The sequence below is a fragment of the Herpailurus yagouaroundi genome, unplaced genomic scaffold (genome assembly GCF_014898765.1).
Source record: "Herpailurus yagouaroundi ecotype Mexico unplaced genomic scaffold, PumYag 28, whole genome shotgun sequence".
In the NCBI taxonomy this organism is placed as follows: Eukaryota; Metazoa; Chordata; class Mammalia; order Carnivora; family Felidae; genus Herpailurus; species Herpailurus yagouaroundi.
This window is the reverse complement of record NW_024412376.1, coordinates 150521817-150546559: the sequence shown is the minus strand read 5'-3', so window position 1 is coordinate 150546559 and position 24743 is coordinate 150521817. Positions and strand designations below refer to the sequence as shown.

The 24743-nt window shown below is 38.2% G+C and overlaps 1 protein-coding gene and 1 pseudogene across 1 annotated transcript in view; one reads left to right on the top strand and one right to left on the bottom strand.

Annotated features, from left to right (window-relative positions):
• Positions 1-10255, top strand: part of LOC121037505 (cytosolic beta-glucosidase) — a 134794-nt gene extending 124539 nt beyond the window's left edge. Inside the window, exon 5 of the mRNA XM_040486947.1 lies at positions 10147-10255. Within this exon, the coding sequence (XP_040342881.1) occupies positions 10147-10187 (41 nt within the window). The 3' untranslated portion in view covers positions 10188-10255. The remainder of the gene's footprint in view (positions 1-10146) is intronic.
• An 11825-nt stretch (positions 10256-22080) lies between these two features.
• LOC121042317 (brain mitochondrial carrier protein 1-like) lies at positions 22081-22624 on the bottom strand (annotated as a pseudogene).
• Positions 22625-24743: the final 2119 nt, after the last annotated feature.

Here is a 24743-nt window from a genome sequence, read left to right as displayed (position 1 = left end):
ATTCTTCTTCATTTTTTATTTTACAGTCTTTAAAAAATGTACAGCCCGTTCTTATCTTGAGAACTTGAGGGCCATGCAAAAGTAAACAATAGGCCAGATTTTTCCTGCAGACCATTGTTTGCTGACACCTGTTCTCAGTGGACTGTGAGGTGATTTCAGCTCAAGTTGCAGAAGATCTCTAATGGGGGGTTAAGGCTGTCCAACTATAGAAACAGTCTGTTCAAAAAATAGGATGAATCACTTCTTCACAGAATTATTTAAGCAGAGGGACAAAGTTCTCTCTTGCTAGATGAAAGGTGGTTGGGATTAAGGGCTGAAACCAGGAAAATGGACCACTTGATCCTTTTCCAAGGTTAGAATGTTGTCTTCAGGAGATGTGGCTCTGCAAAAGTGCCCCCTGGATGAACACAGTTGGAGATATTATGTGCTATATCTGATTTTGAGATAAAGAAAAAATTCTGGCATGTCAAAGTCTTTGAGAAGAAACTTGCTTGATTCAGTTTTTTCCAAACTTAGTTGACCTGAGCTGAGCAGCATTGGTGGCATAGCGGTGGGGCACTGCTGCCTTCCAGACTTACTTGACGAAGGAATCTCCACCCCCTTTTGTTTTAGTAACATCCATTACTTTTATTCCATGAAACAAACTTAGGAAACATTAGATCCAATGACATATAAGATCTCTTCCAACTTCTTTAGTTCATGGTTGTAGACATGTAAAATATTATTTGATTTTGTATTTGCCTCCCTAAAATGTTCTCTTTGTTTTAATATTCACCAGTGACAAAAATTAGGTCTGGCCCTCTTGCTAGGCATGTGAAAACGATACGGCTCCTGTCCTCAAAAAGTGCGTTAATGTCCTTTAGGCTCTGAACTTTAGCACAACACTTTCTACACAGAAGGTACTTAGGAAAGGTTAGTTGAATGAATGAAGTTTGAAAAAACCGGGCCCTATGGGCCACTTGGGATTATGGACACATAGGAGACCTCAGTAAATAGACACAAAACAAATCAATGACTTCTAGATGAAAAGTAACAACGCATTCAGTTATCCCAGTGTTGTCATAAATCTGGATATATGTTACTGAGCAAACTAAGTTTATCACCATTATAAATTAATAAGCTTAAACTAAAATTGTACTCCTGAAATTCAGACTCATATTAGAGTCTGCCACTTTAAAAATAACCCTTGCAGATTCAAGTTGACATCTTTCAACTAGATGGTTTGATATGACCGTGGCTTTCATCTCTGTATAATGGAGTATTATCTGGTTACAACACATAATTCAATTAACATTATCCTTTAAATTTCCCCATCCTTTGTTGAAATGCTTAAATTTATTCCTCTTTTATCCTTGCCTCTCCTTTTTCAATCTTAGAAACCACTGTCATTAATCTATATCTTTTGAGGTTATGATTTCACTTTAGCTAGGAACCATTTCATTCTTATCATCCTCGGTGCATCATCTGGGCTGTTCTCCTCTATATTGTGTGTTGCCATCAATATTCCATCCTTATATATTTTTAATCTCAGCCGAGAATGTTGTATCATCTTCAATTCTGGTCAGATAAAATAAATGTTCCATTGGATATGTAAATGATCCCGTAAGCCAGATGAATTAGGAGGTTTTGCTTTCAGTGTTGAAAAAAAGATCTTTATCCTTAAATCAGACATTATGGAAACAAACGAAATGTTACATGCTGGCATATTTTTAAATGCTAATTTTTTTTTACCTCCCCATGAAGAAAAAAAAATGGCATTTGCAACTCAGGATTTGCTCTGGAAAATGAAGTCTTTTCATTTATTTACAAAAAAGGAGGATCAGGAACACTTAGGGAAGCTTTTATTCTTTGTCTATCTCTCCAGCTGTCAGGTTATAATAGCATTGGCCTCTGCTTGCCAGGATGGAAGCAAATGGATGCTCCCAAAAGCAGCCTGGGAAATCAAATTTCAGAATGTTTTAACAGGAGGACATCTAAAATGATAACTGGTCCCACCCTAGTTTTATAGTTGGGGAAATTGGGGCTGAAGGAGATTATATGCATTATTCAAGGCCACCCAGCTCTCAAGACTGTACTGGACTCCTAACTCAGTGCTCCTTCTACTTCATCATATCCTGATACCTTAACTTCTTCAAGTTTTGTTGAATATTTAAGTGAGGATTTCATGAGCAAATCAGAGTACTTAATAATAGATAGCCACTGGGACCCCCCCCCCCCCAGGTGAGAATATTAAAGCCAGGTCTTAATATAAAGAAATAAATGGAATTCTGACTTACAACTAGGTAATCTAGGATGAGGCAGAAACACGAGCATTGGAATTATTGGTGGCTGGGACCCTCGTAATGTTGAAACAGCTAGTTGCATCAAGACATAAGGAAGTCCACAGCAAAGGAAAGCGTAAATGAAAGAATGTTTGAGAATTTGGGGTCCTTTGACCCTCTTCTCCAGAAGCCAACTCTGTACTCGTTTTAACTGCATATTAGAAGGATATTTAAGATGTTTGGGGATGTAGAAAGAGAACAAGTGATTTTTATGACTATATACTGGCACAGTACGTTTGTTATCGTTAAATTTATTTATTAAAGATCCAAGAGCAAATTCAGATAATTAATGGAATAAAAAAAACTATGAATATCGGCAATAAAAATATCAATGGAAATAATTCGGATATTAAGTTACAAGTCAGAACAAAAAATTCAGATTATAACAAATGTAGTAACTTCCATTATAATTGGGTTTCCATCAAAACCACATCATCTATGTGTGATTTTAGACCACGGACTAGCAGCTAGTAGTTTTATATTCCAAACCTTGTTTCTTCCCCGAAACCTCCATACTTCCAGTTTTGGGTGCCTTTGCCCATATTGTGATATGGCCTCTGGCCCTGTACCTTCATGTCAGGGAATCAGATTGTTTTGGGTGGGAGGAATTCCTTAAAGCCATCTCTATATTCTGATGGCTATCAATAACTGAGCTATACACAGAAGGGACTGTGGATGGAACCGTATCATCTATTCCTCCAAACCCAGACTAAATGTGTCCCCATACAACTTTGCCAATTAGAAAGAAAAGCAGAGCTTCAGGGAAGATGAACTCCATGCGTTTGCTACCCAGCTAGTCAGTATGGGGCTGAAACTAGAACCCACATCTCTGGCTCTTAGTGTGGTGACCTTTTCTCTTACTTCCTTTTTGGGTGCCCAGGCTTTTTCGAGGCTTTCCACTACACTTGCCTCTGGGAGCTAGGACAAGGAAGACCTTAGGATCCTCCCAGTTTTCCAAGTGAAAGATGCACAACGTTTTTCATCATACTCCTAAAAACCAATTCTTTACCACACTCACTAGATGGAAGATTTTCAGTGGATTCCCCACACTATGTTAGTAACGTTGCAGGAGGTTTCTTCTTTATGGAAATTTAAGTTTGTAACAGTCTGGACCCTGTCCAACTCGCCAGTCTTCTCTGTTGCCCTGTTCTGTGTGCACTGCTGGTTCTCCTCGTTAGGAATTTTTGCAGTCCTCTGTTGTTGTTTTTCTGACTTGCTTTTATAACTGTGTTTTCCTGTGTGCAGTGTCCTTCTGCTTTCTTTTCCTGCTTGGCTAATTATTTCTAGGTTCAGCTTGGGATATCAATGAAAAAGTTGTGTATCCCTCACTAATTTTTCATTTTCTAACAGTCCCTGAAACACATGGTATGCAGCACCATGTACCCACAAAATTGCCTTCAAATATGGCAAATGGTTGCATTAAAATATCACCTCTTAGTCCTAGTGGAGACTGTACAAATATTCCAAAGAGATGGTCTGTAGTTAGTAGGCAATAGAGTGCAAGCCAGCTCTTGTTTTTAAATGTTATGCCCAGAAGAGATCTTTGAAATTTTATAAACAGATGGATTCTTTTTGCTTGATTCACTAATGTTTTACAATTAACTAATTAACAGGTTTATTGCCAAAATTAGCAATAAAAAGTGTTCAGGAGCTTCGACCAAAGCAGTCTTTTGCAATTACATGGATACCAAAACAATCTGCATGATAGTTTGAGGCTAAACGTTGCTCAAATCAGAATTTCACCTGCTGTTTTCAAATAAAAGTTGACAAATACAAAAATGAACCCTGCAGATTTCCACACTACTTTCATAGACATGAGTCTCTGCCTTAATTAATAATAATTACAGGTAACACAAACTATAGTCAGGAGGCCTATATGCACCCAGATTGCTTTCAAGTGTGCAAAACTGCTTAGCAAACACAGTTCTGAAGGCTAGCAGGAGCCTGTTTCTGTCAAGTTCGTTTCTGTTCTCCAGTCAACAGGACCTTAGATGACCTATTCAACCTTATCTCTGACGGTTCCTGCCATGAGCCAGGTCTGTCTGCCGTCCTGAGAGTCATTATTGCACGATTCCTCAGATTCTACCTCTCACCCCTCTTCACTACCCTAAGCTTCTGCCCTAGTTGGATCCTAGTAGTAGTTCCTGGAACATGCCACACTCTGTAGTTTGGTTTGGTGTGACCTATTTTTCCACCTGGAGTATCTTCTGGGCTCCTTCATGATTTAGTTTGGGCACCACTTTTTTGGGGATATATTCCCTGGTCAATGCCCTATTCCTGTCTCCAGAAGATGGAATTAGATTTAGGAGGGAAGAAGGGGAGGGTAGGTTTTCTCATTTTGGTGTCCCTTCATGGAACCACAAACAACTTGCAGCGAAGAAATACGTTTTGATTAGAAGAGAAATTCTAGGTTCAGTAAATACCTATTGACAGAAGGAACGATAGGGGTGGCAGAAGGATGGGAGGCAGGAAGGAAGAAAGAAAAGAGAAAGCCGTGGTTCTGCATATCCCTAGGCCCTCTGCCCAGGAAGTCCCCTCTGTCTGGAATTCGTTAGTCCAGGTTTCTCCACTCATCTCTCAGAAACGCCATGAGGTTTCGGCTTGCGCCAAACTACTTACTCCTACTTTTGTATAAGCCTTGTTTTAGCTTTATTCTTTTCTGGCATGAAAAGTCTGCCTCATCAATTAGGTTATAAGCTTCTTGAGCTAGAAGGTGGCAGAAATGGAACCTCAGTATTGAAAGAGACTCAGGGAAATGGGACCCATTCTAACCCCTTGCCAAGGTGGGAATCTCATTGGATACAATTCTGGCACTCCTGAAGGTTCTCTTGAAGCTTCTCTGATGTGTAGCCCTTGATAAATGTTCACTGTGCATGATTAATCAGTTAAACATTCCTTGTGCTTAGGAAGATGAAATGCTGTTCTTATGATTTTATTCATTTATTACATTAATTACTTTCATATGTATACTTGCCATGTTCCCCAAAATGCATGCCACTGGATAAGAATCCGTTATGATCTCTTAACATAATGGTTGTGTCCTGAGCAATTTATTAGAGTACATTATTTGCCTTTATTTCCTGATTTCCTAGTCTCACTTTTTCCTAGAAGCCTTCCCTGACTTCTCCACCGTGAAGTAGGTAGCCCTCCTGTGTACTTCCAAAGCACCACTGTGTATATTTTTATCACAACACTTACCCTTCATATAGCAGTTATCCATCCCCTGATTTTACCTGCCTTTCCCACTAGGTTTCCACCACCTGGACACCTTCCATCACACACAAGTGGTCACTGACTCAGGGCCTACAGCATGGCCCACTTCACCCAAGCCATTCTGTTATGCTGCAGGAGCTCTCCTCCTTAGAGAAATAAAACCTGCATGCCTGCTTCCTGCATGCAAACCTCTGAAGGCCTTGTATCTTCTGTAGGAGAAAGTACAAACTACTTTGGAATAGATGCCGTTCATACATGGTCCAGTCAACCGCCCAATCTCATCTCCACTCTCAGCCTCTGTTACAGGCACTCGGAATCCTTCAGCGCTTACATGTCCGTCTAGCCCTGTGTTATCTTACATTTTGGAGGGAAAAAAACCCATCTTTCTTTCCATTGATCTCTGTTAGTGGAATATCTCTCTTCTTGGAAATATCCTGTCCTTCCTTAAAGATTCAGCTCAAATATTTCCTGCTCCTTGGTATTCTGAAAGCACTTTTACTCAACCTGCTACCCAACCATAAGTTAGCTAACATTTGAGTAAGCACCTACTAAGATACAGGGAAATGGAAACAAGGGACTCACTTTACCTGTTTGCTTCACTCGCCCAAAGAGGCAGGGATCCTGATTGTTTTATTCTCACATTTCTCTCTGACAAATCACAGGGTCTGGCCAATTATGATAGTTTGGATGAATACACTCCTGGGCATTTCTTGGTTGTTGATTCATTATCAACCTGATGTCAATATTGCATTTTAACAACTAGTCATTTTACGTATCATTTGTGAAAATGTAAGTGATGACAGGTAGAACTTCCATGAATGAATTATTTTTCAGAGTGCTGCATTAGAAAACCCTCTGTGCTGATTCTAGAAGCTGAGGATATCTTCTTGCTACCATCTTTCTAATCTGTTCATTTAGAATTCCATTCTTTCACATTTGTACTTTCCTGTAGTTAGTTTTTATATTAACACTGTGTTTGACATTGCATTAGATATAATGCTTTAATTTTTTAGCATAATGTATGGAGAATTAGGTATACAACTTTTCTACTGATAATGGTAATACTAATAATGGCAGTTTTAATGTTCAAACTCCCTGCATATTTTATTAAAAGGTATACCATTATTTTATCCTAGTTTCTTCAGGGAACTGAGCAGACACTATTCAAGCAACTTTAGAGGAAATACAAGCCTTATTAACTATCTTTTTTGTTGTTGTGGTTAACCAATAACCTGTTGCTATACTTTCCGTGGAGGAACAAAAGCTGTATAGAAAGAGATATAGCCCATAAAGTGTGAAATTCAGTATGCATACCATATTATGCCATTAGCACATATAGAATCTAACGCATTGCAGTCAGACAAACCCAGACCCAATACTCAAGAGTAGTTTCTGAGTAACCAAACTAGGAGTACTTTTCTTCTCTCCTCTCTTCTCCAGGGAGAGCACATCCAAATAGTTTTATATACCCAGAGTGGAACCACTCTTAATTGATTTCTACTTACTCAAATTGCTGGATTAATGTTTTTCTGGATTGATTGATTGCCTTAATTGACACTGTCCATTCCTTCTCTAAAATATATGTGCTGACAACCTATAATGATTAATAGTCATGGGCACTTTGCACACTCAGAATTGGCAAGTCATTTTCATTGTTTATTTGTTCACTTATTTACTTATTGCTTTTTTTTTCAGTTTTTATTGAGGTATAATTGACAAATAAAATTGTAATATATTCAAAGCATGCAACGTGATGATTTGATGCTCAGATACATTGTGAAATGATTTCAATAATCAAGTTAATTAACACATCCCTCAACTCACATCCTTACCTTTATTTTAGTAGATTTATTTTTTGATGAAATATACATGGAAAAGAGTATTTAAAACATTTTTGATTCCTTTAAAAGATTATAATAAAATAAATACTTGGGTACTCACTGTCTAGCTTTAAGAATAGAAACCCAGGTTCCCCTAATCCTCTCCCACCCTCCCTTTTGCATTCCTTTTGGTGCTCCCCCTCCCTGCATACTCTCCCCAGGGTGACCACTATCCTGAATCTTCTCTAAATTACTGTCTAAATTTCCTTTATGGTTTGATATGTACACCTAAAAATATACTGTTTCATTTTGCTGCTTCCCAGTCTATATGTTGGTAAAATAATATGATTATATGTATCATCTTTTTCTCATTTCTTTTTTCCTTTTATATGTTTGGATGTTATGTGCTTAATGTATTTTTTTGTTACTCTAACGCCTTTAACAGACTTGTTCAACTACCACGACCACCACCACCACTTTATCATCTTCCCAGACATTCAAGGACCCTAAATACTTAATCACCTTTTCCCCTCAATTTAAGTCTTATTGTTATTCTTTATTTTAACTCTCTCCTAGTTTTTTTCCAACAGTTAAAAATTATTGTAGTTCTTTTGAATTGTCGATGTTGACTTAGATTTGCCCACATATTTCTCAATCTTATTCATTTACTTACGTATTTTTTGCTCACCATTCTATCTCAGGTGTTCTGCGATCATTTTCCTTTTGTTTAAAGTGTATCCCTATAGACTGTAATCCAGGCAGGATCTGTGCTAGGTTAGCTACTCACATATTATTTATCTGAAAATGTCTTTATCCTCTTTCTTGAACACTAGTTCAACTATCTTTTTTTCTGATAACATTAGTGGCATTATTCCAATATAATCTGGCTTTGGTTATCGCTATTGAGATAAGTCATCAATCAGTCTAATTTCTGTTCCTTTGTGGGCACTCTATCTTTTAAGACCTCTTTTACTTTGGTGTTCTTCAGTATTATGATGATGACTGAGGTGTGGTTTCTTTTTATTTAACGCTCTTGGGATTTGTTGTAATTCCTAGTTTTGAGAATTGGTGTCTTTACATAGCTCTGGAAAATTCTCAACCATTCTTGACTTGAACGTTACCTTTTCTCCATTCTATGTTAATCTCTGTGGCAGAGACAATGTTTGAACACTCCAGGCACAGAATAAGAGTAGCTGGTCTAGCCCCTCTTTCAATTAGGTTAGGAGTATGTGACTGAATTATGGACAAAAGAAGGTGGGTGGAAGGTTTGGCAGACATATTAGTGGCACACTTGGTCATCAACTTTTGTATTCAGAGGAGTTACTACCTCAGGTTAAAATATATATGGATTCAAGTGCAGATGTGAATATCCTTGACAGTTGGTCAGACATCTGAAATGAGAAAGAGTGAAAGACCAGGAACAGGGTGATCTGGGATAGCAGCATGTGGATGAACATATGGGGGTGGGTGCTAAGGGTAAATATCTTTATTAGGACATATTAATACCCATCAGAGAATATCCTTCATGAAAGAGATACTACACAACCAAGTATTCGAATGACTTTTCTGTCATTGACCTCCTCAGTGCTGGTATGAGGCACACATGATTGAGGTGGTCATGGTAACAGTGATGGAGGCCACGCATGGTGTCAACAACATGAAGGTAAACTTACCAAAGCTGATGTAGCTATTGCCACTGCTAAATGTCCGATTGATCAATAATAGATACCATTGAAGGGCTCCAGATGCAGCACCATTTTTTGAGGAGACCAATGAGTCACCTTAGGGGCAAAGTGACTATATTGGCCTCTTTCTTTTTTAAAATGTTTTTTTTTTTTTCAACATTTATTTATTTTTGGGACAGAGAGAGACAGAGCATGAACGGGGGAGGGGCAGAGAGAGAGGGAGACACAGAATCGGAAACAGGCTCCAGGCTCTGAGCCATCCGCCCAGAGCCCGACGCGGGGCTCGAACTCACGGACCGCGAGATCGTGACCTGGCTGAAGTCGGACGCTTAACCGACTGCGCCACCCAGGCGCCCCTATTGGCCTCTTTCTTATCATTAAAGGTACAGTGATTAATTCTCACAGGAACAGATACATATTCTGTGTGTGCATTTTCCTGTCTTGCTTTCAGGATCTCAACCAGCACCACTATTGAAGGGTTTATAGATCTTTGATTCACTGGTTTATCCCACGTTGTATTGTGTCAGACCAGGGGGCGCATATACAACAAGGAAATGTGTAAGTGGGTTTACAACCATGTAATCTATTCATTGTATCATCTAGTGGAGGATGGAGACACTGAATATCAGTTGTGGTCCAGAGACCATCTGCAATGGTGGGAGTTGTCTGTTTTTTCCACTCACCTTTTTGTACTAAGTTTTCCCCAGGAAGAGAGACCTACCAGAATTGTTGAAAATCGGCTACTCAACATGCTAAGAAGCATAGTCGAGAAACACAGGAGTGGATGGGGATGGACAAGATATTTTGTCTAGATCTCTCTTCACAGAAGGACTTACTCCTCTGTTTCTGGAAATTCCATTAACAGGACCCATCAGATAACAGCCTCTTCACAGAATTACTTGGCTGCAGTTAGTCAGCTTTCACAAAGGTGCAACAGTCCAGCGATTGATCAGAACAGATGCATAAACATCTAGCCATTTTAGCCCAGTTTGTGACAATCGTCTCGGACAATTTTAGTGCCCAAGTTCCCTGTGGGGTAGGCTGAAGCTGTCATGGGCCTCCATATCTCAATTTCTCAGTCCTCCTATCTTTTCTTCTCTTTCACAGATGCTGATCCCAAGGTCCTTAACAAATATCCTGTACACTAACCCCAACATCGGCATCTACTTTCTGGAGAACCCAGCCTGTGACAATGTTATTAACATGGGATTTGTTCAGGGGTGCCTGGATGGCTCAGTTGGTTTAGTGCCTGTTTCTTGATTTTGACTCAGGTCTTGATCTTATGGTCATGGCATTGAGCCCCGCCTTGGGCTCTGTGCTGAACATGGAGCCTGCCTTGTATTCTTTCTCTACCTCTCTCTGCCCCTCCCCTGCTCATGCTTTCTCTCTCCTCTCTATCCCCAAAATAAATTAATAAACATTAAAAAAAATTTTTTTTTAACGTTTATTTATTTTTGAGACAGAGACAGAGCATGAACGGGGAAGGGGCAGAGAGAGAGAGGGAGATACAGAATCGGAAGCAGGCTCCAGGCTCTGAGCCATCAGCCCAGAGCCCGACGCGGGGCTCAAACTCATGGACCGCGAGATCGTGACCTGAGCTGAAGTCGGACGCTCAACCGACTGAGCCACCCAGGCGCCCCAATAAACATTTTTTAAAAAGGGATTTGTTCAAGAGAGATAAGGTCAGTTTGCACAATAATAGGGAATAGAAACTCAGAACCCTATAGAATTGAGAAAGTCAAAAGACCTAAAAATGGCAACTAGCAAAACCTACCAATAGATAAAATGACCCAACCCCCACCTCCACCCCCTTCATTGCTCCAGATAGCCTTAAAGTACCTCCCATTAAATCAAGACAGAGAAGTATGAGGGACAAGAGAATAAAAGAAGAAATCATATCTAAAAACAATGTCTTTAAGAGTACCTCTGGTGTCATTACTGGCACATGTAACTGACTGGAAGCAAATAGTTCAGAAAGTTAATAAGTTTTTAGGAAACCTATAATGACAAAAAAACTCTGAGTCTGGATTTGAAAAAACAAAACAAAACATATGACTTTTAAGATTTGAAACAACCATTGGGTTCCAATTTTCAATAAACAGAAAGTCAGTTTTGAAACCTGTGCAGACCACAACAGTGAATGATTCCCAAAGCTCATTTTAGATGTGGTCAAGGATACTAATTAAAAAGGAATAACTTGACAGAGAATGACACCATGGGACATGAAACCAATGGACAAAGATTCCTCCGAAGAGGAGAATCAGAGGTTAATTAAAGAAGATCTCCCTTGAGTAAGGAGCACGCACAGTGTCTGTCCAGTGGATTTCAGTGAAGGGTATATTATATTATATGTCTCCCATTCATTTCCTTTTCAAATGGGAATCTTTACTGTAACTATTTTGTTCCTGTTTCACAGTCGATTAGGTGAGGTGTGGCATAATGGTGACTTCATAGATCTCATGAGAAGAGAAGCCATGTTTGGAAAGACTAAGTGACTCTCGCTCAGAATTCTTGGATTTCGAGCTGAGGGCAATGACAGATGGGCCTTTGGGTTGGGGTTGAGTATGTTCTGTGTGTGGGTAGAAGAATGGAGTGATTTTATGACTGGAGGGCAAACAGAAACAGAGATAATGCTATGTATTCTCGGTATCATTGATGCCTCTTCTGTTAATGTTCAGCTTTGTCTTCTCCTTTGGCAGCAAACCACTTATTGAGGTGGAAGATGCACAAGATTCCACTGCTGTGGAGGAGATATTTCCCTGAAAGTTTGCCTGATACACACTGAACTTTATATGAGTGAGAAATACATTTGTTTTGTTAGGCTACTAAAATGTGGAGTTTACTTTTTGTTGTGCCATAGATTAGCCTATTCTGACTAATACAGTCTCTTTCTGGATCACCAATTAAGGTTTATGCCAGATATTTATCCCTCTATCCTCTATGTATCTTACCCTATTTAATGTTTTCAGTCACTTTTCTTTCAAAGATGCATTCTAGATCATTTATTTGGATCTTTCTTTCAGTTCACTAAAACTCTTAAGTGTTGTCTCCAATTTCCTATTTACTCATTTTATGTTTAATTTTAATTAATTTATTTTTAATGTATGTGAATGTAATTTGAGTGTTTCTAAATATACTTAGTTGTTCCTTGTAATTTCTCTTCTCTGCCTGTATTTTCAAGCTTCTCTTTTATTTTTTTTAAACATATTGAATTTGTATATTTTATACTCTGTCTGATTATTGCAATCACTGAAGGCTTTCACTTCTGATATTCATCTCTTTGTTCCTGCTGGTGGTCACTTTTTGTGTTTCCTTTTGTGTTTTGTGATTTTAGGCCACAAGCTACTCATTTTAATTGGCACCTTGTGAGAATTTCTTGAGGACTAGGTTGTAGTTGGATTCCTCCAAAAGACATTTGTATGTGTTCATGATATTTGGCAGCTTTAGTAACCCAGGACCACTTTACTTCAGTGTAGATTTTGTTTTTTACTAAAATGAAAGCATGAATTTGAATTGTATACTTCTGCAATGATTGTTTAATGATGGCAAATTCTCAAATGGAATTTTTTTTCTTCACTTAGCATAGAATCAATAAATGCAATAAATTGATAAACACAATTTTTATGTCTCTTTTTCCTTCAATGTATAGCTATTAGGGGCTGCACCTCATGGAGTTTGCCTTCATAAGCTCCATCCTTTGGCAGATCCTAGATTTTTAACTTTATTTATTTATTTTGAGAGAGAAGGATCGTGTACCAGCAGGGAATGGGTAGAGAGAGAGGGGGGGAGAGAGAGAATCCAAAGCAGGCTCTGGGCTCCACAGTGAGCCTAACATGGGGCTTGATCTCATGGCCACACGGGGCTCAATCTTAGGACCTTGAGATCATGACCTGAGCTAAAATCAGGAGTTGGGGGTCTTAACTGACTGATCTATCCAGGAACCCCTGGAAGATCCTAGATTTTAGCTCCATTCCCCTGCACCTTTTCCAGCATCAAAACAGAAGCTCATGAACTCTAGGGTTTACCAGAAACCTCTACATACAATGTGATTTTGGTATCCTCTTATCCATCAAAGTTCCTAGTTCCATTTTTTCTTTGACTTCTATAAATTACTTCCTTTTGTGCTAACTCAGCAATGCCTTTTGAAGATTGAATATATATTTTATCCACCACTTATCTGCTTTAGTCAGGAAGGTTGTTTAGAATTACCCAGTTTGCCATATTGCTAGAAATAAGTCACTTCAGGTCACTTAAGTCATGCACATATACTTCTACAAGAGAAGTTGTATGCTTACCAAAATTAGATGTGTTGCTTATCAGAGATTTTTTTAGTATAACTATTTAATTTATTGAAATATTATCCTAGCTGATTAAATAGTTCTGTAAGAGAGCTTTTGTTTATTACGAAACAATGATGGCAAGCCTCAGTAAAGGAGAGGTGTTTAATAAAACAGCATTAAATTAAACCTGGGAAAAACAACAGTAAAAGTTTTCCAAAAAATTGTAAGAACTAAGAAGAATTATACATTCAGAGTATTTTGCCTTTACTTATTATTTTGTCTTTAATTTATTGCTCCACTTTAGAGAAACCAAAATGAAAACTAATGCTGCATTATAGGCATTACAGGTACAGTTTTTGTAAGAAAGATGGCAGGGAAGCCAACTGTAAGAACTTCACTTGAGGAGAAGGCATTGGATTCACATGCAAAGATTAGTAGATAAGACATTTTAGATATGTACTTTTTTATTTCTCAATCTAACACACACAGCACTTTACCTCCCACCCCACCAGGAAAGCAGTCATAACTACAGAAGAAAAGAGAGCTGCTAGTAATCTTAAATCCATATAAACAAAATAGTTAATACATTTGGTATTAGACTATGTGGATAGCAAAGTGTTTTAGAGGAATCTGTTTTTTGCCCAACTTTATGCAGGTATAACTGACAAGTAAAATTGTGATATACTTAGAGTATACAATGTGATGATGTGATGCACACATACATTATGAAACGATTCCCCCAATCAAGTTAATGAACACATCCATAATGGGGTGTTTATTTTGTTGAAGTTTTGGATATAAAAGGAGGGGTTACATCTCAGCCTCCTCCAACAAACACCTTTTTTTTTCAAGAGAGAATTTTTACTATTTCAATGTGAAGAAGGTCTACAACCCCACTAATATCAAAATGTGCAAATGTATAGTTATTAAATACAACATTTTTCAAACCTTATTGTCAAAATTTAAAGAGTGACAACATTAGGGGTGCCTGGGGGCTCAGTCCGGTTAGGTGCCGACTTCAGCTCAGGTCTTGATCTCAGGATCTGTGGGTTTGAGCCCCGCATCGGGCTCTGTGCTGACAGCTCAGAGCCTGAAGCCTGCTGTGGATTCTGTGTCTCCCTCTCTCTCTGCTCTTTCCCCACTGGTGCTCTGTCTCTCAAAAATAAATAAAGGTTTGGGGCGCCTGGGTGGCTCAGTCGGTTAAGCGTCTGACTTCAGCTCAGGTCATGATCTCACGGTCCGTGAGTTCGAGCCCCGCATCAGGCTCTGTGCTGACAGCTCAGAACCTGGAGCCTGCTGTGGATTCTGTGTCTCCCTCTCTCTCTGCTCTTTCCCCACTGGTGCTCTGTCTCTCAAAAATAAATAAAGGTTAGAAAAATAAAAAAAAAAAAATAAAGAGTGACAACATCCAATTTTGTGAGCAGGTAGGAAAAAGTCACTTTTGTTTTTTTCCAGCTTCACTGAGATGTAATTGACAAATAAAAATTGTGTGTATTTAAGGAGGACAATGTAATGATTTGATCCATGCATACGTAGTGAAATGATTACCACAGTCAATTTAATTAACACATCCATCACCTCATACAGGTTAAGATTTTTTTTTTCTTTTTTTGGTAATGAGAACATGTAAGATTTACTCTCTTAGCAATATTTCAAGTATACCATATAGTATTATTAACATGTAGCAAGTAGCTTTGGTTACTTATTATTTCATATCCTTCATTTTTGAAAAAAAGTTATTGGGACAGTTTCTTTTATCAGCATTTTGTTGTGGTTCTTACTGTTACTGTTTGGTTGTTACTTCTTACTTTCTTCATAGTTTCTATATTTTACAACCTTTTCTTCATTTTCAGATGCTGGTCTTGGGCCTATCTCTTCCTGGTCAAATGGGACACTGATCTATTTCACGTAACCAAAACACAGTTCTCGTCTTCAGAAGAATTTTGTCTTTGACTTCAAAAAACTTTAACATTTTTTTTTCTTCATGACTTTTATCAGTTATTTACTTTGTACCATTATGATTTGCTAGGCTCTTCCATGCACTATCTTATTTAAAATTATATCACAACCCTGTCAAGAAGGTATTATCATCTTCATTCCACAGATAAGAAAATAGAAGACCAAAAAAATTAACATGTCCAAGGCCATAACCTAGAAGCCATTGAATTTAGTCTTGAAACCAGGGTTGGCTAATTCTTACGTTTGGGTTTCCTTATTATAATATTGCATTATCATTTACCCCATGTGGTATCACTTGAACCTAATCCAGGTACATCTACCTCTAAACCACCAGCATTGTGTAATTTCTTTCATAGCCCATCTAAATGCATTCCAAATAATCCACTTTCCCTAATTTGCTGTGGGAGAATTTTGAACTCATTTTTACCCTTTCCAATGAAGCCAAACATTAATAAAGCTTCCTCTATAATTTTTCTATAGGATGACTTTAGTTTAGGCATTCAGTTCTCTCTTCAACATGATCACTAGACTAGTAGCTCCAAGATGACAGTTTTGTGTCTTTTTTCATCTCTGGACCTCCACTATCTTCCCATGTGGCCGGGAATAGGCACCCATGTTTATTCAGTTGAACAGCTCCCTTCTCCTTCTTGTTCCAACTCAAACCTTCCCTTAGATTTCCTCTCCAACCTTCATTTGGTCTAATGGCCATCTCCTAGGGTGATTTGGCTCATGTTGTAGAGTATGTCTGACTCCTCACAAAATTCTGCAAAGTCTTGATCTTCCATAAGAGTTACTAAAAGAGGGGATACTAGAAATACGAAAAATGTAAATTAAAATAAAAAATTGTATTCAACTTACCAAATTATCAAAACAGCAATGCAGATAATACTTGGTACTGGTAAGCTTGCAATGAAAGGAACCAGCTTCTGTATTGTTATGCAAGTGTAAAATGGTACAGTCTTTTGGGGGGTAATTGGTCAATATGTTGTTAAAAAAACCCTTTCATCTTTGATTTATTAATTCCATGTCTTAAATGAGGAAAATCTTTGCATGTGGAGATGATCATCATAACTTTATTTTTAATATTGAAAACTATAAACCACCAAAACATTCAGTAATACTAAAATTATTACACAGGACATAGTAATTCATATTTTATGGCCAGGCCAAGTGGGGGTAAGGCGTTCTCCAACTGCTCTTGCACGAACTTCATGAAGGCCTACAGGGAACTAGACACTCCTGTACTACTTGGAATGAGTGGAAAGACTGAGGGGATTGTGTAGTGACACACAAGATGTGCTCATTACACTGTTATGATGTTGGGAGAGAAATATAAGATTTAATGTTATATGCTCAATTTGATCTCAATTGATTCATGCATTCAATAATCTATTGAGTGCTGAAGTGGTCCCCAGGTTCTACAAAATGAAGGAATAGGACAAAACTCTAATCCTTTTGGAAGCATACTTTCTAGGGCAAGAGGAGGGTTTGGGGGCAGGGATCGGGTCACAAACAATAAACTGATAAATAAGCAAAATTAATTAAAGATCATGATTAGCTGTAGGCTAGAAATGAACAGATATAAAACAAATTGACCATACAACAATGCTTGAAAATAAGATTAGGTGAAAAGACCAAAATATTATCAGTGATCATCTCTGAGTAGTAGAACTTATGCCATGGCATCTCTGCTGTCCAGATTTATGATAATGGGCCTAGATTTCTCTGTGTAAGCAGAAAACCCACAGTAAAATTATTGTACAAATTATTAAAAGAAAATGAAGTCATGCCTCATTATCTGGGTGGCCCCTGGAAATGACTTCATATCCCATTCTGTACTTGGTCTTTCTTCTGAATGGCTATGGGCTCTGGGTTCCCCTGCTCCCACTTGTTTGTCATGGGCTTATAGAAATTTCACATAGAGGAAGCAGATGTATAGGTGTGTGTGTGTGTGTGTGTGTGTGTGTGTGTGTGTGTGTGTGAACGGAAAGAAAATCCCTGAAAACAAGGACATTTCCAAAGTTGCTGTGCCCTTAACAAGGACTTGGTGAGCCAGTGCTCCTGAAATATAACTTACCCCATTTGCTACTTGTTAACAAGGCCAACGATCCATGAAGTTGATTCTTTTTTGGGTTTTGGAGTCTGAGTGTTTAAATTAATGGCTTGAGAATAAAGTCTATCACTGTATGTAGCCCAGCCAGCAATTGCTTATGTTCAGGAGAAACTATGGATAGACTTAGGTTTTCAGTTTTCAAGGGCTCACCTAGCACTGCGATTGGCAACTCAACATTACTTTCATGTTCCCCATTACAAGGTGTCGCCAGAAACACAAATCTGTAAGGGGCTCTGCCGCTTACCATCTGCTTGATTCTCAGGGTCTCCAAATGGCCCCAAAAGGTGATGGCTGTTTGCAGTGCTTAGGCTTTTGAATTGCATTAAGTACCAGTTTGAATTTTCTGTTTGGCTGACCTCTAAAGAATGGCAGAGGAGACCAATGCAGACATCAAGTGCCCAGCAAAGGAACCTTCTGGGACAATTCTTGCTCCCGTCCCGGATGCCAGTGTGACCAATTCAGCAATTGTGTCTTTCCCCAGGATAAAATGAATATTGTGTCAGTGAAGCTAGAATCATAGAGTGATGATCTGAGAATCAGTGAGAAGGAAGACGCTGACCTTGGAGAGGTTTAAGGATGCCTTATGAATAGCTATCCGGAACATAATTAAAGGCATTTTAACATCATAAGCCTTGAAGAATGCGAACCATCACCACTGCACACTGGGGAGTAAAAGATATTGCTTTTATAGCTGCAGAGCTTATGGTCAGAAGTGATATGAAATATTAGAAATGTGACAGTTTTATAATAATTTTATTCTTGCTCATTGTGATAATTTTCATTTGCAGCTTTTTACCTTTGAATATCTTGAATTGCATTAAGCCTTTCTCACTCCATCCCTGTCCTGTAATATTAGAAGCTGTGGTTTTAATCTGAGGAATTACAGTAAACGCTACAGGCACAAGCAAACAGATAATGGTGTTTATGATGCCTGTTATTTGAAGAATTAAAAGTTCTGAGTGAATTTGTCTCTCAGTTAATAAAAGCAATAGAGCCCTGAGTGAAATATTGCCTCCTCTTCCTTTTTATGCTATCACTATCTCTTCTTGTATCCTGTTCCCTATCTTAGCTGCTTTTGGTTTTGGGTATAATAAGAGAAGGAAGAATCCTTTCTGTCAAATAATTTTCTCTGTTCTTTTTCCTTGCCTAAATTTCTCTTTCAAATACCGTATGTATGTCCTTTACTGAATAACCCAAGTTAGAATTAGTACTAGAGATCATATGGTTTAAATATTTAAATATTTCCCTTTCTCAGATAAGGAAACACAAAATTGCAAGTCTCAAGAACAGCAGAACCAGGACTCCAGTCTATGTCTGCCAACACCACAAAAACAATAGCGAACACTCACTGAGCATTTGCTAGTGGACAGGCAAAAACACTTAGCACTTCACATGCATTAACTTGTGTGTGTGTGTGTGTGTGTGTGTGTGTGTGTGTGTGTGTGTATCTTTGTGTTGCAATAAAACTTTATTTATCTTAGAAATAACAGGTGGTGGAGCAGATTTGGGCTGTGGGCTCTATTTTTCAAACTCCTCATTCTTTTAAGACTCAGAGTGTCTATATGACATGGGGCCTGCTATTGTTGTCACCCTCATTTTACAGAGGTGCAAACCAAGGCACAGAATGGCTCTATGACTTACCCAACGTTATATACTTAATAAGTGCCTCCATCTGAAGAAACCGGGCTGTCTGACCTGAACCTACAAACTCTGCTGTATACAAGTGTCTGAAGATACTCTCCACATTTTTTCCTTTCCCTTCATTTCTGGGGTGCTTTCTTGGAGGGAACAAGTCTAGGTTAGCATGCAGAATCTCATACACATATATGTACGATGGGTTTTTATTTTTCTAATTTTTATTTTAGAGAGAGAGGGAGAGAGAGAGCGTGAACAGGGGAGGGGGCAGAGGGAGAGAAAGAAATCCTAAGCAGGCCCCATGCTCAGCACAGAGCCCAATGAAGACGATCTCACAACTTCGAGATCATGACTTGAGCCAATATCGAGTCAGACACTCCGAATGAGCTACCCAAGTGCCCACCATGGGCTTATTTTGATAATGATTCTTTTAACTTGTTCTCTTTCTATGGCTGACCGTGCTATTTAGCACCTTGCTTGGTCATTTGAAGAGGATGTAAAAGAAGCAGTTAATGTGGCTCTTCCCTTCAAAAGGCTTAAAATTTAGTTTGGAGTCAAAGAAATTAAAATGAAATCAGATCAAAATTTATTGACTATAGAAAACAAACAAGGTTGTTGGAGGGGTGTTGGGTGGGGTGATGGGCATTAAGGAGGGCACTTGTTGAGATGAGCATTGGATGATAATGTAAGTGATGAATCACTAAATTCTACTCCTGAAACCATTATTGCACTATATGTTAACTAAGTTGGATTTAAATAAAATTAAAAAAAAAATCTTTTGTGTAGCCAAAAAAAAAAAAAATTACTGAATCCTTACTACATTGAGTAGGTAGTTGAAAATCTTCTTTAACTTATGATCAAATCAGGATCCAAAAGGCTGTTCATTAGCTTATTTGTTCAGAAGTCCTGGGATACTTGACAAGCAATCTCAGCATGTTTGTGTAAAGTTTTGTTAAAGAACTGTGACTGTTAGCCAATTATGATTTTTTAATCCTCATACATTTTTTCCCAAATAGGCTTGCATTTTCTTTCTTTTTTTTTTTAAATAAAAAATAAGTTGATGACATGATGCTGCTTCAGACATGCAGTTAATTAGTGAGAGGCTCGATCGCCACATCTTAGGGAACCATATACCCAACCATCTGTTGATGACTGAGAGATTACTTCACTTTTGCCCAAGCTAAAACCTTTGTTACTACAAAAGTTTGTAAATTGAATTTTAGTGAGGGAATTTTTGCATTACACATTATAGGTGGTACAAAGATTGCAAAAATAATCAAAACCAAGTCGCAGTCTTTAAGGAACATAAAATCCAGTTAGGAAGACAGGCATAGCCACATTTCTGAGATCCCTCTGATCATTCTGTGAATTCACATAAGGGTTAGGCTTTTTTCTAGTGAGTATAATCACTTATAATCTGTCAGTAGGTGAGGTGACAAACTGAATGGTATACGTGTGTGTCACGTGATCACAGGGGAAGCACCGCCTGCATCGGGGTCAGGCACAAGAATGTGTTTGAGGTGAACCCTAAAAGATGGGTAAGATTTAAAAAGTGGGTAGAGATGAGGAAACGGGTTAACCATGCCATTTGTTTTGTTTTGTTTTGTTTTGTTTTTAAGTTTTTATTTAAATTCCAGTTAATATTACAGTGTAATATTAGTTTCAGGTGTACAATATCATGATTCCACACTTCCATACATCACCCAGTGCTCATCACAAGTGCACGACTTAATCCCCATAACCTATTTAACCCATCCCCCACTTACCTCCCCTCTGGTAACTATCAGCTTGCTCTCTGTAGCTAAGAGTCTGTTTCTTGGTTTCTCTCTCTCTCTCTCTCTCTTTGTTTTGTTTATTATATTCCAAATATAAGTGAAATCATGGTACTTGTCTTTCTCTGACTGACTTAGTTTGCTTAGCCTAATAACTCTCTAGTTCCATCCATGGCATGGCAAATGGCAGGATTTCATTCTTTTTTATGGCTGAGTAATATTCCATTATATATGTGTATATATGTGATATATACATATATATATACTATATATATACACATATGTACTATAGTATATATAATGTAATGTACTATATATTATATATATAATATTCCATTATATATATTTATATATAATACTCATATATATAAATACTCATATATATTTATATATTTATATATATAATACTCATATATATATAAATACTCATATATATATTTATATATAATAATATATATATTATACACACACACACACTTCTTTATCCATTCATCAGTTGATGGACACTTGGGCTGTTTCCATCTTGTGGCTATTGTAGATAATGCTGCTGTAAACATCGGGGTGCATATATCTCTTTGAATTAGTGCTTTGAATTAGCACTGCAATTGCTGGATGGTAGAGTAGTTATTTTTTTAACTTTTTGAGAAACCTCCATGCTGTTTTCCAGAGTGCCTGCACTGGTTTGCATTTCTACCAACAGTGCAAGAGGGTTCCCCTTTCTCCACATCCTTACCAACACCTGTTGTTTCCTGTGTTGTTAATTTTAGCCATTTTGACTAGTGTGAGGTGATATCTCATTGTGGTTTCGATTTATATTTCCTTGACTATAATTGATGTTGAGCATCATTCCATGTGTCTGTTAGCTATCTACATGTCTTCTTTGGAGAAATGTCTATTCATGTCTACTGTCCATTTTTTAATGGGATTATTCATTTTTGGATGTTGAGTTTTATAAGTTGTTTATAGATTTTGGATACTAATCCTTTATTGGATATGCCATTTGCAAATATCTTCTTTCATTGAGTAAGTTGCCTTGAATAGTTATGATTGTTTTCCTTTGCTGTGCAGAAGCTTTTTATTTTGATGTAGTCCCAATTGTTTATTATTGCTTCTGTTTCCCTTGCATCAGGAGACATTTCTAGAAAGAAGGTGATGTCAGAGAAGTTACTCTCTGTGGTCTCTTCTAAGATTTTTATGGTTTCAGTTCTCACATTTAGGTCTTTAATCCAATATCAATTTATTTTTGTGCAAAATACACAAACTTAAAGCTAAATCTCACCCTTTAGTACATCAGTGGATTGGATATGGTGGAAAATATCACTCCTGACACCATCCCACTGATCATATTAATTAGAGGAGTTTCATCTTCTAAATATTCTACAAATAATCTCTTCAGGCTCCAATAAGTGCCAGTTTTAATGGTGCTATATGATGCCGGTCTTAGTAAAACAGGAGCTATTTCAGAATACAGAGCCAAAACACCTTCTTCTTTACAGATTGAGAACAAAGCATGAAAGATTCCTCAGAATTTTACCCCATTAAAGTGGACATCAATACTTTCATCTTGTACTTGAAGTTACATTTTGGTTAGGTCTGCAAGGAAAGTTCCAAGCTCAGCAACAACAAAGGCAAGGCTGCCATATACAAAGGGTTTCCGATTCAGACTGAACATCTCATTGCTTACTTTCCTGGTGCTGCTTGGGATCATGGGACAACTTGGGAGTCAAGGCTCCCACAATCTGAAACGCCACCACAACCCCAACTCCGAAGCACTGAGACCAAGGGAAGTAACCAAATCGTTGCCTAGGCGATGGTGGCTCAGGCATTCCAACACAGCCTCCTCAAAGCCTAAAAAAGCACAAAATAGGAGGTGGAAATGACAGGGTTCTTAACAGAGGAGTCTGAAAGGCTATGGGTGACCATGCCATTTCAATGTGAAATCCAATTATCAGATAAATCATAGCCACAGCAGACTTGGATTTCTCTTCCACTGCCACTACCCCATCCCTTTTGTACCTGACACCAAGGAAGCATACTAATAGCATGACAGACCAAAGCACTTCTTAGAGCCATACTGTTGTTACAGGTAAGCTTACCATCCTTATAGGTGGAACAGCATCTTTCCTTATCTCTTGTGATTTCCCTTCCTATAATAAGCAGATCCAGGCAGGGCCCTTCATTCTTGAGAACCAAGGTTTCTTAATTTTTAGTATCTCCTAGCATATGACTAGGTAGGTAACTAGGTCAGGGTCCACACACCATATTTACTCATTCATTTTCTCTTCTCTGAATGCTCCCTTCTGTGTTCTCTCCCTACTTGTCTCCCCATCCCGCCACATATCTGACTATGTATAGTTGTCTCAAAATTTAGATTTGTGGTAAATGGGAGGGAATTTAAGGCCCCTCCTAGGTCTCCATCAAAGGAAAACTTGCTTTAATTCTGCCATTTAACATAGTGAAGTAATAGGAAGATTTCATGCTGCTAGTAATTTAGTGGTTCTTTTATGCTAAAAATCCTGCTTATGTATTTTGCATGTATCTCTCTTGGAAATCTTATGGGGAAGTAAGGATATTTGTCAGGGTGAGATCTGAGAATTTGGAAGTGCATGGCCACCAAACATTTGCCCATATTCACAGATATTAATATAGGACTTATCCTGGAAAAGGGTACCTATAACAAAGATTTCTTTGTTATACTAGTGGGCATAAAACTATTAGGTGACTTGATTACAGCAGTTCATGGGTGCCTTCAACTGTGTAACATTTTCTTGCTTTTTAAGTTTTATTTATTTATTTTTAATGAGAGAGAGTGCCATCAGGGGAGGGGCAGAGAGAGAGGGAAAGAGAATCCCAAGCAGGCTCCATGCTGTCAGTACAGAGCCTGACGCAGGGCCCAATCTCACAAACTGTGAGATCATGACCTGAGCTGCAATCGAGGTCAGACACTTAACCAAATGAGCTACCCATTAACATTTTCTTTACATTATGTCCCTGATATACTTGATAATTCATTTACTAAGTGACTGAGATGAAATGCTCTAACAGCTCTGCCTCTGTTGAGTCACTGGGCTGGTGTGAGTGTGTGTGTGTGTGTGTGTGTGTGTGTGTGTGTGTGTGTGTGTACAGACCACGAACCAATCAACATGGTAAGGTTGCATTGATTTTTCTGGTGTGTGGCCATTGGATTACTTGGCTTATGTGATCTCAGTTTAAAGAATCCTTTTTTTAGGCCAACTTCACAGTTCCTTAAAAAGACTAAATTTTGTAACTTAAAGTTGGCAAAGTAGATACCAACCGAACAGCATCTAGATCAGTGTTTGTCAAATTATTGTCTGTGATCTGGTCTACCTGCATCAGAATCACGTGGGGCATGTGTTAAAAATACAGAATCATTTACTTTAGCCCGGATCTACTGGATACACATTTTAGGATGAGACATTGGAATCTATATTTTTAACATGTTCCTTATGATATTATCACGACCACCCAAGTATGAGAGTAAATGATTCTAGGCTATGTTTGTGCCGAGCCTATGCATCTAGAAGTGTAGACGTAGCCAGGACATGAGACCTTGCCCAATTGGCTAAGCCACAGACCTGATACCACCCTTGGGCCATGCTGCATGATGAGGGATTTATCTAGTCTTATTGGACAATCTTTCCAATAACTGTCTCATTGCAGCCATAGTAGCTTCTACACATCAGCGACCTGACCATTTGCTTTTGGGTGATGGGATGTGATGGTGACTGTTTTAATAAAGTCTCCAGACATTAATTCCCTGAACTCAACAGATTTAAAGGCAAGCCCACAGACCAAAGTAGAATGTATAGTAACTTATGAGTTGCAAATAACTGGCAGAGTTCACAATGTCTGCAGCAGATATTTAAGCAAATTAGAAGAGTATTGAGACTTTTCATCAAGTCTTAGAATGGTACTGGTAAATTG